This window comes from Pinus tabuliformis, chromosome 6, assembly GCF_031772625.1.
Source record: "Pinus tabuliformis cultivar Carrire ecotype Pingquan chromosome 6, CPIR1, whole genome shotgun sequence".
NCBI lineage: Eukaryota > Viridiplantae > Streptophyta > Pinopsida > Pinales > Pinaceae > Pinus > Pinus tabuliformis.
Genome location: NC_142292.1, coordinates 60,796,463 through 60,812,214, shown reverse-complemented (window position 1 = coordinate 60,812,214; position 15,752 = coordinate 60,796,463). Strand labels below are relative to the sequence as shown.

Genomic DNA, 15,752 nt, shown 5'->3' with positions numbered 1-15,752 from the left:
TGGAAATAATGCATTGCTTCCTATAAATTCCAGATGATTCGGAAGAACTTTCATTAATGCTCACAGAAGATCAAAAGCAGGTGATTTGGAGTGTTGCTTTAAAATGAATTATAATAATAACATGGGGGAGCACATTACTCATCTTCCAACTAGATCTGCCACTACAAAATAAGAATGCGTAGATGAAACTTATATTATATGCACACACATAAGCTGAAAGTATAACAAAAAAGTGAGGCATGGTCGTTCACAGGGCCATAAAGCAACTTAATAAAGTTGTCAAGAAGCAGTCAATTAATCATCATCAATCACTGAAAAGTTTGTCAATTGTCAAACGATATCCTGAGTCATATAAGGAATAGAGCATCACCACTGAGTGGTTTTACAGGGAATCCTTACAATAGCGGAGATCATTTTACTCAGAAATGGTAACCTTCAATAAATGTCATAAACAAATAAGAATTCCCTACCTACAACCAATCCATGTAGTTCTGATTGTGAGCACATAAGGTCAAAGCATAGTTCAAAGCTCTCCGTTCCTTATCTTGGTCCTCACTTTCCTTTCATTTTGTATCCTCCTGCTGTAGATGTATCTCTAATTGATTCTAAACAAACATTCCATCTTTCATTTTGTTTCCTCCTGCTGTAGATGTATCTCTAATTGATTCTCAACAAACATTCCATCCTTCAAATTAGAATTGTCTGAGCTAACTGATTCTGTACATATCTTGGCAAGCTTAGGCTTGGCAGCCTGTATCTCCTTAGAGGGTTCTTTGAGTTCAATCTCTCTCTTCCTGTGACAGCTTATACCTTGCAAATCATAATCACCTGAAACATGATGGCAAATAGTAATTAGTTTGTTCACACGAGGCTACCAGTTGTTAAATGAATACAGAAGCTAAATCACAGATATAAATCCACAGAAAAATATTTATTTATATTAACATACATGCTTGGCCTTGAATTACCGAAAAAGCTCTTCTTGCAGCTCTCATTTCTGCGGCCTTTTTAGTTGTTGCAATACCACCTGTGCAGGAAATTCCTCCCACCTCCACTGTAGAGATAAATTTTGGAGAATGATCATCTCCAGTTTTCATGCAAGTATAAGTAGGCAGTGGAAGCTTCAATTTTTGTGCATGCTGCTGAAGAACATTCTTCCATTGCCCAGCCTCACACTGATGTACCATAAATAATGTGCATTAGGAAGCATCTAGCACACGTATAGTACATTTAATAGGAGATTTCAAAATACAGCATAAAATGCATACCACTGAATTAGGCAAAGAAGTGGTTCCATTGGCATTCAGGTCTTCCAGAGCAACTCGTGCAGCATCATGCTCAGCCTCCTTACTAGTTAAAAATTCTGATTTAGAATCATACCTTTTACCATTAACAAGAACAGACGCCCTGAACCTTGGATTATGTGAAGGGCCCTCTTGTGTAAAATCATATGAAGGTGTAGGCAGGGATAATTTTTGTGTGTACTCATTTAACTGGCTTTTGGGCAATACAATGTTTGCCACACCTAAAAACGATCACAACCTGTGAGAAAACCCATATAGCTTGAAAATTTTACCAATTATGCCAAATAATTTTTTGCAAAACAATTATTGAACACATATATTCTTCTAAAGATCCTAAACAATAGACTCTCAAACATTTGTGAAAAAGAATGTACATGATCAGAAAACTGTTCTCTTGAAAATACTATTTTAGATGCTAATTCTGTGATATTAGAGAGGGATATTAAGGATTGAAAATAATCAACAGTGGGAAGACAACATGCATGTATGATAAACATCAACCCAATATTACGTTTATCATTATTGGGAATTTATCGCCAGGAGTCCCATATATGATTATCAGCAATAACGTGGAAGACATTGGAAATTTTCAGGAAACTTTAAAAATATACAAAATTATCATTTTTTCAAATTTTTAAACTTCCAAAGCAACATCAGGCATCAAACAAACACATTACTACATAAATGTGAAAATAGAACTGATGTATAAGATGTTAAGTGGTACACTAAACACCAATAATGCAATATGAACTGTCCTGAGTCATATTTCTGAGAGGATGATACAAGATCACATCAAAATAAAAATAAATGTATCTCATGAGATCAATCGTGGCAAAGAAAACAACAGATTTCCCTTTGTTTCCAATTTTAGAGCTTCGGTGATGTGACTAGAGTGGATCCATCACTTCCATAAAATGATAATACGTGCATTTCATTCAATTTTTTAAACATCTAAAGAAACATCAGGCATCAAACAAACACATTGCTACATAAATATGAAAATAGAACTGAAGTATAAGATGTCAATGTTGTTTTTCCACGGCACTAGAGAATCTAGGTTAGAGTCTTAGAATCTCTGACGTAACCAACTCAAATGCCACAACAAACTACTTTGCACAATGGAATAAACACCATGGTAAATCAACACATGCAGAAACAGTAAACTTTTTACAATTTTTCAACAACCCAACTTTGTTATATTATCAAACTGTAACACAACTATCTAGGGCTCTCATACCAGGAATCATGGCCCTCATACAATCACTAATACAAGAATACAAACTAGGGTTTGGTGTCAACAACTATGACAACCAATCTACCCTTAACAAGATACAACTGACCTACTAGCTGATGTAGTGCACCATCACAGCTCCACTTGGTTGTACCCTAAACACTTATGCTGGTCCTTTTGCTCCCAATTTGCAACAACACCATTCTGCCTCTATCAATGGATCCTACTCCTTTAGGTCACTGAACACGGCTCACCAATCTGCCCTCTAGCTAATCATTAGCCCATCAACGAATCAACACATAGGGTCTTCTTGCGAGTTATTCACAACTCTGTTTGTGAACAACTCCTAGATTGCCCACTGTTGCTCCTCAGCGCTTCGAGAATTCTTCCCACTATTGCCTTTCTGTGCTGCTCCAATGAAGACAAACTTAGGGCATGGAGGGCTTCCCTCTATCACTGCAAAATGTCCTTCTCTTTAGCAAACTTGGGCTAGTTAAACTACTCCCTTGGCTGCCTTCTTTTGTCCTTCAAAGATCAATCTCTGAGCTTCACTTCTTCTGCCCTTCTAATAGCCCTTAAAGTCCTTCCCAAGTGACTACACTTATGGCTGATTTGGCACTTACTGTCATACCTCAAACTACTCCTTTAAATGCCAATCAAAATTGTCCAAATTTGGACGACGGTGAACCATCATCTAGCAACAAAACAACATGAAAACATCCAACATACCTCAACACTTGAAATCAATTCCAGCACTGTTCCTGAGCATACTTTTGTGGATTTTTGGCCCCTAGTTAGTGGTTAGGGCACCAGACCTGCTGCACCCCAGTCACAAACTCAGCTTCAAATCCCCTAAAAATTTGTGTTGTCCACTTTTCATTAGGCCTTATCTCTTGCGCTGCAATTATGACTCATGACTCCATGAGATAGTGTGGCCCTATAACAGAGCTCCCACCTTGAAACAAAACCTTCATCCTGCACCTGAACAGAGGATTGGCCCTCCTCCTCAGCTGGGGATGTGGCCTATACTCAGAAAACAGACCTCCTACGCATGCCTAGATTCAACTCTTAACGTCAGCATGCAGTCTTCCAAACTCAGCCTCCAATCTGTCACAAGAAAGACCCAAAACCAACCCTTTCTCAACTTCAGCTAGGGCACCAATGGACTGCGGCCAGATCAGAGATGTTCTCCTTATGTTTCATTGCACTTGGATGGTAAGAATGAGATCTCCTTTCACATATTTATATCTTCACTTAGGCTAACGTCCAACCCTTCAAAAGGGTCTCCTCAAGTAAGGCCAACTTGGTTTTCTAGGACAATTAGCCCACACAAACATATAAAATTAATGTCTCCATAATGACAAGGGCTCTCTTGGTGCTTGAAGCAACCCCTTACTCCTCTAAGGGTGCTCTATCATCTCCAAGTGCCAAGTCATGAAAACTCCTCATGGATTCACACCCACAACTTTGGGTGCAAAGCCCACAGCTTGGGTACTCTTGCCCACAAAGCCCATGTGGTTCAAATTCCTCCACAACCCTATACCCTAGGGTTTGGAGTACCTCCCCAACTACAAATCTCAACAGTCAAGTGGTACATCAAACACCAATAATGAAATATGAACTGTCCTCAGTCATAATTTTTGAGAGGATGATACAAAATCACATCAAAACAAAAATAAATGTATCTCATGAGATCGATTGCAATAATGAAAACAACAGATTTCCCCTTGTTTCCAATTTTTTAGCTTTGGTGATTTGACTAGAGTAGATCTATCACTTCCATAAAATGATAATAAGTGCATTTCATACCAGGGTTTCAAAACCATTTAATTTGCTAAATCTGTCTTTATAGATAAAACTTCTAAAGCTTTTGGATCATGCTCTAACAAGTTTTGACGCTGCGTTAGAAATCTTCAAACTTTGGAATGGTTTAATGCTTAAAATTTCTAATCATGCCCAGATACCATTGTAATTTTTGCTCAGCTTGATGTTCTAATATCAAAAAGAAACAAAATATGAACAATGATATGCATGTTGCCACCTAAATCCCAACTTGGGCTAACATGGAGAAAATCTTTAACTCCACTTGGTGAAGTCTAGGGGGCAAGTCTTGAGTTGACCAATTGTCACTCAATTCTATACTCCTCCACCTAGGCTAACTCCTAGCGAAGCCAAGGGGGTGGGCCCTACGAAACAAAAAACAATAAAGCTTGATTAAGCTAAGTGAAACAAAATCAAGTTCTAGGAGTTAATGGATTATGCAAGGCACATTCATTTATAAATAAAATATAGCATGTTACTCCAAAGCATGTAAATAACCTTTCAAGTAAATAGATGTAGCAATGGAAATCGAATGAATGAAATGCTGAGATAGCAAATGATATAACCGACGAAGACCAATGCCAAATGAGATAGCTTGTAAAAATAAATGCTCAAATCAAGAGATAATGCTTGAAAAGTAAAACTTGAAAGTTATTGAAAAATCAATGCTTATAGGAATTAGGGTTTGATTCCTCTTCCTTGATAATTACTTGTGAATTATGTTGGCTTCTTTTACATTTTTTTATTAGTTTCTCTTTCATCAAGCAATTACCAAATAAAATGTTTATGAAGACCACAAGAACAAGAGACACAAGATGTAAGCACTCAACGAGGGCAAAACCCCTCCAAGGGGAAAACCTAGTCCAACTCTTCCACTAGTAGATTCAAATCAAAATGAGACAATCCAAGACCCTTTAGACCTAGACAAAGACCTCCAATCACCAAGTCAACCCTTCCTCCTTGTAGATGATCCCTGCCAAAGTCTCCAAGTGTCAGCTTCCCAGTTGCAGCTACAATTCCGAATTTTGGCCCCTAGCTACAGAATTTCAGACCTGCAGTAGATTCAGAATTTCGAGTCTCGACCCCAGCAATAGCCCAAAAACTTCGCACGTGTGAGAGATAGATAGCCCAAGAACTCGATTTAGGTCTTCCCAACTTCTTCTTTCCTCCTCTAGCAACTTCACTCTCTTTTTATACTTCTTCTTGTAGATCGAACTTGTTGAGTGAGTGCTCCAAATAGGTCAAGCTGCCTCTCTATATATAGCCTTTCTGCTAGGTCGAATTGCACTAATTTAGGCCAACTTCATGAGGACAGGGTTGGACTTGGTGTGGAGGTGACAAATGGCCTTTTTTGACTCAAAAATAATTATTTTCACATGATACAAAAGCCAAAGAAGGGTCCAATAAAAGTGACAATGACTCTATTGACTCAAGAAAAAACCTAGGAGCCTTCAATGGAGGCTTTGACATAGAAAACATTGACCCAAGCATGAAACCCATGCTTTAATAAGTCATTTTCTTTAATAATAAAATTTCTTTTGACAAATAAAATTATGAAGACCAACACTAGTTACATTTTTCAACACTCCCTCTTAACTAGGGAGGTATTCATAATTACATACATATAAAGATACATGGAAGATCTCAAAATGATATGAACTACGAAGAGTTCTAGCACACACAGTGCTACAAATTAGATACCTGACCAAGGTACTCTAATCGGATGGGACTAAGGTGTACTCAAGCTTTAGCCTCTCTAGGTACCATTTGGATTTTAAGCTCTAACACCAACCCAGGGATCTAGGTGTGTATCCAAGGTCGGAGCTCCATGACTAACACGACCCTCCCTACTTCGGGATCTAGACATCAACACATAGGTTGGCCAGATGTCCAAGATGCTTCATCTCTCCCTATCTACTAAATTTGTAACATCAACCAATCCAAGCATGCTTCTAAAATATTCAAACTTCTTAGTCGAAAGAGATTTCGTCAACACATCAACTACCTATTCATCTGTCAGAATATATTGTAACTTCACAACCCCATCTTGTACCAAACTCCTAATGTAATGGTACTTGTTATTGATATGCTTCGTCTTGGCATGGAATACGAGGTCTTCAGAAATCTTGATGTTGCTTTGATTATCACAATTTATCATTGTAGGAGCTAGAGGCTTTCTAAACAAATCTAACAAGAGTTTTCCTAACCAAACAGCTTCTTTTCCTACTTCACATGTAGCAACATATTCAGCTTCAGCACTACTTAATGCAACAGGGTCTTGTTTTCTACTCATCCATGAAATCATAGCAGATCCCAAACTGAAATAGCCACCGATAGTGCTTCTTCCATCAGTCTCACTGCCACCCCAAACGAAATCAATAAATCCTATTAACTTAACTTCCTTTCCATCATACTTCAAGCAGTGATGAATTGTACCATGTAGGTATCTCAAGATATGCTTGTCAACTATCCAATGGGCATGACGAGGCTCCAACTGAAATTGACTAAGAACATTTATCGCAAAGCATATATAAGGTCTCGTATTCACCAAGTATATCAAAGAACCCACTAACTTATGATAGCTTGTAGGATCAACAAAGCTAGAGTCTGAGCTTCTCAACTTCTTGAGATTTGTGATCATGGGAGTAATCATAGGCTTGGAATCCATCATACCGAACTATTGTAACATCTTGATTATGTACTAACCTTGACCAAGATAAATCTCACCGGGTTTCTACCAAACTTGCAAGCCCAAGTAGTAATGCATGAGTCCCAGATCTTTCATTTTCTTGCATTCTAGAATTTTGCGCTCCATACGTATAATAAATAAATCATCCACATATAGTAGTATAATGATTGGTTCATTCTTCACTATCTTGATGTAGAAGTTTCCATCGGCGTAACTTTTGACGAACCCAATCCTTAAGAGATATGCATCTATCCTTGCATACCAAGCCCTCGGAGCTTGCTTCAAGCCATATAGAGCTTTCTTGAGTCTACAAACATGTGTATCCCTGCTATTTATCTCAAAGCCTTTTGGTTGTTCAATATATCCTTTAAGAAGAGTCTTTTCGGTAGAAATCAAATAGGAGAAAAATTTGCCAATGAGTTTCGAACCAGCTAGTGTGGTTCATCATCAAGACTAGATGAAGATGCAGAGCATGGCACAGGCTTAAATAGAGGGTGATGTAGAGACCAAAAGATGATGAACCACACTAGTTGGTTCGAAACGAGTCGGCAAAATTTTCTCCTATGTGATTTCTACTGAAAAGAATCTTCTTAATGTAATATGGATCACAGAACCCTGAATTCAGAAACAGACAATATATACTTCTTCATCAATGGTTTCATTTAGAAATGTTGTTTTGACATCCATTTGATCGACATTCCATCCCATAGTAGCAGCTAGAGAAACCAAAGATCTAATAGTAGTATACTTGGCAGTGGGAGAACAAGTTTCTTCATAATCTATTCCTTCCTTTTGTGAGAAACCCCTTGCAACAAATCTATCTTTGTATTTGTCTATGCTTCCATCAACAGCATGTTTGATTTTGTAAATCCATTTGGAAGTGACAACTGATTTGTCACTAGCTCTAGGAACAATTTCCCAAACTCCATTCTTCATGATGGATTGATATTCTTCCTGCATCGCTTTCTTCCATTCTTCTTGATGAACGGCTTCTTCAAAGGTAGTTGGTTTTGCTTCAATTAACTTCATCATGTATGTTGCATATCCCGAGTATCTCTTCGGTCTTTTGCTTTCTCTAAAAGTTCCTTTAGTTGCTCCATGTCCTTCAGCATCTTCAAGTGTAGCTTTTAACCAATTTGGCCTCTTCTTTGTTTCGGGAATGATTATAGGTTGAATAGGCTCACTTGGTCCTTCTTCTTCTTCTTCTTGGTTTGTAGGTACCTTGTCATGATGTTCTTCTTCTTCAAATAATGATACATCTTCATCAGATTCGATTGGTATATCCTTGGATCTTTTGTAGGCATGGTTTTCATCAAATATAACATCCCTGCTAACTTCAATTTGTCTTCCTTCCTTGATGTAGATTCTATAAGCCTTTGATGAAAGGCTATAACCAACAAAGATATATTTTATACTTGTAGAGTCTAGCTTCTTTCGCTTGTCTTTTGGAACATGGATGTATGTGGGACACCCAAAGATTCGGAGATGGTCTACACATGGCTTCTTCCCTATAAATGCTTCTTCTGGTGTCATATTATCAAGGATTCTATGAGGACTTCTATTTTGTATGTATATTGTTGTCATGGTTGCTTCTCCCCATAGAAATTTTGGTAGATCTTGATCAAATATCATAGTCCTTATGCATTCTTCAATGGTTCTATTCTTCCTTTCTGCTACTCCATTTTGTTCGGGGTTGTAGGGAACAATGAGCTCCCTCTTAATACCTGCTTCTTTACAATATGCAATCAGTTCTTTTGAAGTGTATTCCCCTCCATTTTCGGATCTCAAAGTCTTTATCTTTCTTTCAGTTTATGGTCTCAACTTTAGATCTAAATTTCGTGAACTTTTCAAATACTTCATCCTTTGTCTTGAGAAGATAAATCCATGTCTTTCTAGAGTGATCATCAACAAAGGTCACACAGTAAAGATAGCCTTTAAGAGATTTATTGGACAATGGCCCACACACATCGGAATGAATGAGATCTAATATCTCCTTAGACCTTGTATCACTGCTTGTAAAAGGTTTCCTAGTATTCTTTCCCAAAGCACATCCCTTTCATACTCCTTCATGATATTCCTTGATGTTGGGGATGCCTTTTACCATTTGACTAAGGGAGGGTATTATCTTGTAATGAATATGCCCGTATCTTCTATGCCAAAGTTCAATAGGATTGATCTCCATGTGAACTAAGGCTTGAGGAGATGGTGTTATAATTATATATAGTCTTCCTTCACAATCTCCAATAACCTTTGCCTTTTCAATACTTGAATCCTTTCCCCAAACCAAAACTTTTCCATCTACAAAAGCAACCCTATCTCCTTTATCTTCTAAACAAGAAATGGAAAGTAATTTCTTTTTCAAACCTGGGACATAAAGGATGTTGTTGAGGTGTAGCTTTGCTCCACTTTCCAGCTTCAATGATGTAGATCCAAGGCCCTTGACTACATAGTTGTTGTTGTCTCCTAACTCCATTGCATGTGATGATGGTTCCCTTGATAGAGTGTGAAGTTGTCCATTTTCTCCCATCATATGTCTTGAGGTTCCACTATCAATGATCCATGCGTTGTCATCATCAAGTGTACCTGTAAGTGCAGCCAACAATCCTTCACTCTTGACTTTCCTAATCAATGAATGAATTGAATTGATTTACAATGAGCAATGAAGCTCAACAAATAATACAAATTTATTTACAAAAACAACAAGTTTCTACTAAGAAATAGAAATAGCAAGTTTCTAATAAGAAACTGCTAATAAGATCACAGACGATCTTATCTACATAAATGAGCTTTAAACACTAAAATAGCATTATTCTAATACCCTCCCTTAATGCTCAATCTATTAACAACACCTATAGACCCTCTGAATTTTACAAACTTATCAGGACCAAGGGGGCTTGGTGAAGATCTCTGTTGGCTGCTCTGTGGTGGGAACATACAGCAACTGAATGGATCCGTCTTCAACAAGCTGGCGAATGTAGTGACAATGGGTTTCCACATGCTTTGTTCGTTTATGGAAGACTGGATTCTTGGTGAGTTTTAGCACTCCCTGATTATCACAGAACAAGGGAGTAGGACCTGCCTAGGAAACATGCATATCCGCAAGCATACGTCGAAGCCAAACTACCTCACAAGATGCCTTAACTGCTCCCCGATATTCTACTTCTGTCGAGGAGAGAGCCATTACCTGCTGCTTCTTACTAGTCCATGTGACAGCACCGGATCCCAGACTAAACACATACCCAGCTGTAGATTTACGGTCATCAACCGAACCTGCCCAGTCGAAATCTGTGTAACCACTGAGTGTAGGATCTGAACTCCGAGTGTACAAAAGTCCATAATCAGGAGTGCCACTAACATAACGCAACACACGCTTCGCTGCTACCCAATAATCAACCCTAGGAGCTATCATGAAGCGTGAAATGTAGCTCACTACAAAACTGATATCAGGTCTAGTGGCAGTAAGGTAGATGAGGCTGCCCACTAATTGCCTGAATAAAGATTCATCCACAAGTGGTGAGGATGACTAAGCTGAAAGTTTGAGCCCTGGTTCCATAGGAGTCGTGGCAGGTTTGCAATCCTGCATTCTGAACCTGTCCACAAGACTTCTGGCATACTTGGACTGAGAGAGAAAGATGTTGTTCTCAGTCTGCCAGACTTCAACCCCCAAACAGTAATGAAGAAGTCCCAAATCTGTCATATCAAAAGTGCTGCACAAATCCTGTTTGATCCCATGGATCAAATGTGTTGAACTACCAGTAATGATAAGGTCATCCACATAGACAACCACAAACAGAATATCATCACCAGTATGTTTGATATACAGGTTTGCATCAAATGGACTCCGCTGAAAGCCATGATCTGTTAGGTACTTATCAATTTTCATGTACCAAGCCCGAGGGGCTTGTTTTAGACCATAGAGTGCTTTGACTAATCTATAGACTTTCTGTTCTTGACCGGCAACCTTGAATCCTGGAGGCTGCGTCATGTAGACTTCTTCCTGTAAGTCACCATTCAGAAAAGCACTCTTTACATCCATCTGATGGACTTTCCAACTGAACTGGGCTGTTAAGGCAAGGACGAGCCATATGGTACTCATCTTGGCTGTAGGAGCAAAGGTCTCCTCATAGTCTATGCCTTCCTTCTGTGAGAACCCTCGAGCAACAAGGCGAGCCTTATACTTGTCTAGGGTTCCATCAGCTTTGTATTTCACTTTATACACCCATTTGCAACCCCTGTTTTAAGAAACGGCCGTTTCGAAACCGAAACGGCCGGCTTGATCCGTTTCGCAAGCTCGGAGAGTGACCCGGCCATGGAAACGGTCCGGTTGGCCGAGTCATGGGTGACTCGGCCAACCCGGCCGTTTCCGATATGACTCGGCCGAGTCACAAAGGAACGGCCCAGGCAGCGTAAACAGCAAAAAAATATTTTTTTTTAATGGATTTTTTAAATGTTTTTTGTTTGGTTTGGACCCCAAACAGTTATATGAATATGCTAAATGATTTTTGGGGTCCATTTCCCCCTCCCAAACCCTATTTAACACACCCAAGTGCTCTCATTCACTCACAGCAGTCTTATGCATTTGAGTGAGAGTCTTCTTTGAGAGTTAGTGAGCAGTTCTTGAGCTTGTTTTGGAGCAGCAGTGAGGAGTCTTGGAGGAGCATTGTAGCTGGAGTGAGGAGCTTCTTGGGCAGCCATTTGGAGCAGCATTGAGGAGCTGATTCTTGGAGCAAGCTTGAGGAGGCAGTTTGTGCCTGGAGGTATTTTTTTCCACCTCTATAAATCTGTTTTTGCTTAGTAAATTTTAGGTGCATATCTAGAAAGCTTAGAGAGTGTTTTTTGTCAAATAAATGAACATTGAATCAATGTTTTTTTTTTTTTTTGTCATTTTCAGATTGTTTGCTTTCATTTCCTAGTCAAAAAATGGCACCTAGAGCAAGAGATCCTGCTTGGGCATATGTTGAAATGGTTGATAGTCAAATGCAATGCAAATTTTGCCATAGGAAAATTAAGGAAGGTCCTGGGGGCATTAATAGGCTGAAACAACACTTGGCAGGGATTAGAGGCCAAATTACCCCATGTACCTCACCAGAAATTGGGGAGATTAGAAAGAATTTGTTGGCCAGCTTTGAGAAATTTAAAGAAGATAAGGCTAGGCAAAAAGACATACAGGCTGAAATTGGGAGGAAGAGGGAGATACAAAAAATGATGGCTACCAACCCCCACTATGATTTTGAGGGTTCTTCCTCTATCCCTCAAACTGAGGCATCCAACTCTTTCCGATATGTTCCTCCCTCTTTTGGTTCTGTTCAAGATAAGGGAAAGGGTAGAATGAATTTGAAAAATGGTGATGTGACTATCAAAAGTTATTTTACTCCCTCCTCTCCATCAGATGCACATGGTCCTGAAGTTAGTAAAACTCAAATGCAGCCCACTTTAGATGACCATTGGAAGAAAGAATTGAGGGAGACTGCTTGTGATTACATAGCTAGATGGTGGTATGATGTTGATATCCCCTTTAATGCTGCTCGTTCACCATATTATGAGCCTATGTTTGATGCCATACATGCTGCTGGAAAAGGCTTCAAAGGCCCTACTATGCATGAGCTAAGGGGGTTTCGTTTGCAGAAAGAAATTCAATCCATTAATGAGTATTTGCAAGAGTTCAGGGACTCATGGGCAAGAACAGGGTGTACCATCATGTCAGATGGATGGACTGATCAAAGAAACCGTACCATCATAAACTTTCTTGTCTTCTGCCCACAGGGAACCATGTTTTTAAAATCAGTTGATGCATCTAATAAGATAAAAGATGGCCACTTGTTGTTTCAGCTATTGGATGAGGTTGTTGAGGAGGTGGGGGTGGCTAATGTTGTTCAAATCATCACAGATAATGCCTCTAACTATGTTCTTGCTAGTAAACTGTTAGAGGAAAAACACAAGACCATATTTTGGACCCCATGCGCTGCACATTGCATAGACCTCATGCTTGAGGATATTGGAAAATTATATTGGGTCAAAAACACTATAGATCATGCCAAAAGCATAACAAAATTTATCTACAATCATACATTGGTTTTGAGCCTCATGAGGAAACACAATGGGGGCAAGGATATTATTAGGCCTGCCATCACTAGATTTGCTACACATTTTTTGACATTGCAATCTATGCTTTCCCAACATAGAAACTTGCAAAAGATGTTTTCCAGTGATGAATGGAATCAAAGCAATTGGTCTAACAAACCAGAGGGCAAAGAATTGAAAAGGAAAGTCCATGAAGAAACTTTTTGGAGAAAGGCAGCAGAGATTGTGAAGCTTGCTGAGCCACTAGTTAAGGTGTTGAGGTTGGTGGATGGGGAAAGGTTGGCTATGGGCTTCATTTATGAGGCTATGGATCAAGCAAAGGAGCAAATAAAGACGGTATACAAGGATAGAGTGGCAAAGTATGGGCCCATTTGGGCAATCATTGATGAAAGATGGAACAATCAACTCCATCGCCCTATACATGCAGCTGGGTATTTTTTGAACCCATGGTATCATTATAAAGCTAAGGAGTCAGGAGCTTTGAGGGGGGGGGTCAGAGATGGACTGGTTGATTGCATTGAACGCATGATCCCATTGGAGTCTAATCAGCGGGAGATACACCGACAGGCCAATATCTTCAGCAATGCAGCAGGTACCTTTGGGAAGAACCTAGCAAAGATTGCAAGAGAAGCAGATGAGCCAGGTAAACAAAAATTTCAATTTTCAAATTCTTAATAGTTTTACTTTTTTTTTAAAGTTTGTTAAATCGTTTATAATTTGAAAGTTAGATATAATTTGTAATTTTGTTGCGCTAACTCATTACACTCCTATGTTTTTTGCAGCACAATGGTGGGAGGCCTTTGGTGGCCATTGTCCTGAATTGCAAAGGTTTGCAATTCGTATTTTGAGTCAAACTTGCAGTGCATTTGGGTGTGAGCGCAATTGGGCTGCCTTTGAGAGGATTCACACAAAGAAGAGAAACCGTTTGGATCAAAAATGGTTAAATGATCTAGTTTTTGTCCAGTACAACCTTCGACTCAGACGAAACCATTTGCTGAACAAAAGACCTGATTCAGATCCCATTGTGTTGGAAGACATTAATCCAACATCAGATTGGGTAGTGGAGAGTTGTCCAGCAGAGTTTGATCCTGATGAGGATCTTGATTTAGATTTAGATCTGGAGACATCAGTTGAACTTGAACATGCTGTTCAACTTCAGCCTATTCAGTTGAATGCAGATCCCAATCCACCAGCCTCAGTCTCACAACCAGCAAGGACTCCAGTTGTAGGTGCTTCCTCTACTCAGCCACGACAAAAGCGCAGCCGCATATCTACTCTATCTCAGCTTGCATCTGCTGTAGTTGTAGAGCCTGCTAGTGGTACCACTTCTACAGTTGCAGTTGGGGATGATGATGATGAGGAGCCATGGGGCCCCCTATCTGACTATGATGATGATGATCCAGAGATTGATCGACGTGATCTTGGCTCCTTTGACAGTAGCTACTAACCAGTGGCCCAGTAGTACTGTAGTACTAGTACTGGAGTCTGGTCACCGTCACAGTTTACTTTTGTTGTAGAGGCCATTTCTAGCCTCCTTGGTTATGTGTTTTTTGTTTTGAGTCTTCGATCATGTATGACAGTTGACTATGTATTGCCATTGGGTACCATTTTGATATAATGGATTGGTTCATGAGCCTACTTTGATCATATGTTGTCTTCCATCTATATTATAATGCTGTGTTTGGAAACATGAATGAAAATCTTTAAAATTATGTTTAAAATCTTTAAAATTATGTTTTTTTATAAAAAAAAATAAATATTTAATGTATTTTTTACAACGGCCGAGTCATTACCGTTTCGGAGTCGGAGTCGGAGTCGATCCTCGGCCGAGTCGGAGTCGGAGTCGGAGTCTTAAAACATTGTTTGCAACTAATGGGCTTCTTCCCTGCAGGAAGATCAGAAAGGGTCCAGTGTGATTCTTTTGAAGACTCTGGAATTCAGCTTCCATAGTCTGTTCCCACGCAGGTGTACCCTTAGCCTCTGAATAGGTTTGAGGCTCAGAAACACTGTGTAGGTTAGCCATAAGAACAAAATTTACTGTAGGTTGTTGTTTGCTCTTATTTCTGGTAGTTCTACCTTCAAGGAGCTCATTATCCCAAAGATCACCAATAGTTTTAGCCCACCATTTAGGCCGAAGAGTAGAAGAACCAATATCTGGAGTAGGTGGAGGAGGCTCAAGAACAACAGTAGTGAGAGGAGGATTATTTTCCGGAGGGAACTCAGGTAGTGCATCATCAAATACTGATGCTGCATTATCCCTCCCATCAGGTGGACCTAACGGAAGAAGAACACTATGAGGTTGATCCTCAGAACACTGCTCAGAAGGAGGGGACTAAAAGAACCCTCTGTCTTCATCAAATACTACGTCCTGACTGAAGATAAAACGATCAGTGTCTATATCTATCAACGTATAGGCCTTGTGGTGATCACTGTACCCTGTCATCATGAGTTTCTGGCTTTTGGAATCCAACTTAGAGCACTTAGCAGCTGGAATCCAAACATATTCAACTGAGCCAAACACTTTGAGGTGACTGATCTTAGGCTTACGACCAAACCAAACCTCTTCTAGAGTCTTCCCCTTAACAGCCTAAGTAGGTGATCGGTTAAGAAGATAGACAGCAGTAAA

At 39.5% G+C, this 15,752-nt stretch overlaps 1 protein-coding gene across 3 annotated transcripts in view; it reads right to left on the bottom strand.

Moving 5' to 3' along the window:
- Nucleotides 1–271: 271 nt before the first annotated feature.
- The window catches only part of LOC149257221 (double-stranded RNA-binding protein 8-like), a 67,600-nt gene continuing 52,119 nt past the window's right edge, over nucleotides 272–15,752 (bottom strand). For 2 of the 3 annotated variants that reach the window (XM_089413748.1, XM_089413751.1), the window contains exons 3-5: nucleotides 1,269–1,525; nucleotides 950–1,175; nucleotides 272–828 (exon numbers count right to left, since the gene is read on the bottom strand). In XM_089413748.1, the coding sequence (XP_089269874.1) occupies nucleotides 626–828; nucleotides 950–1,175; nucleotides 1,269–1,525 (686 nt within the window). In that variant the 3' untranslated portion in view covers nucleotides 272–625. The remainder of the gene's footprint in view (nucleotides 829–949; nucleotides 1,176–1,268; nucleotides 1,526–15,752) is intronic. The other variant, XM_089413754.1, reaches the window with a different exon arrangement.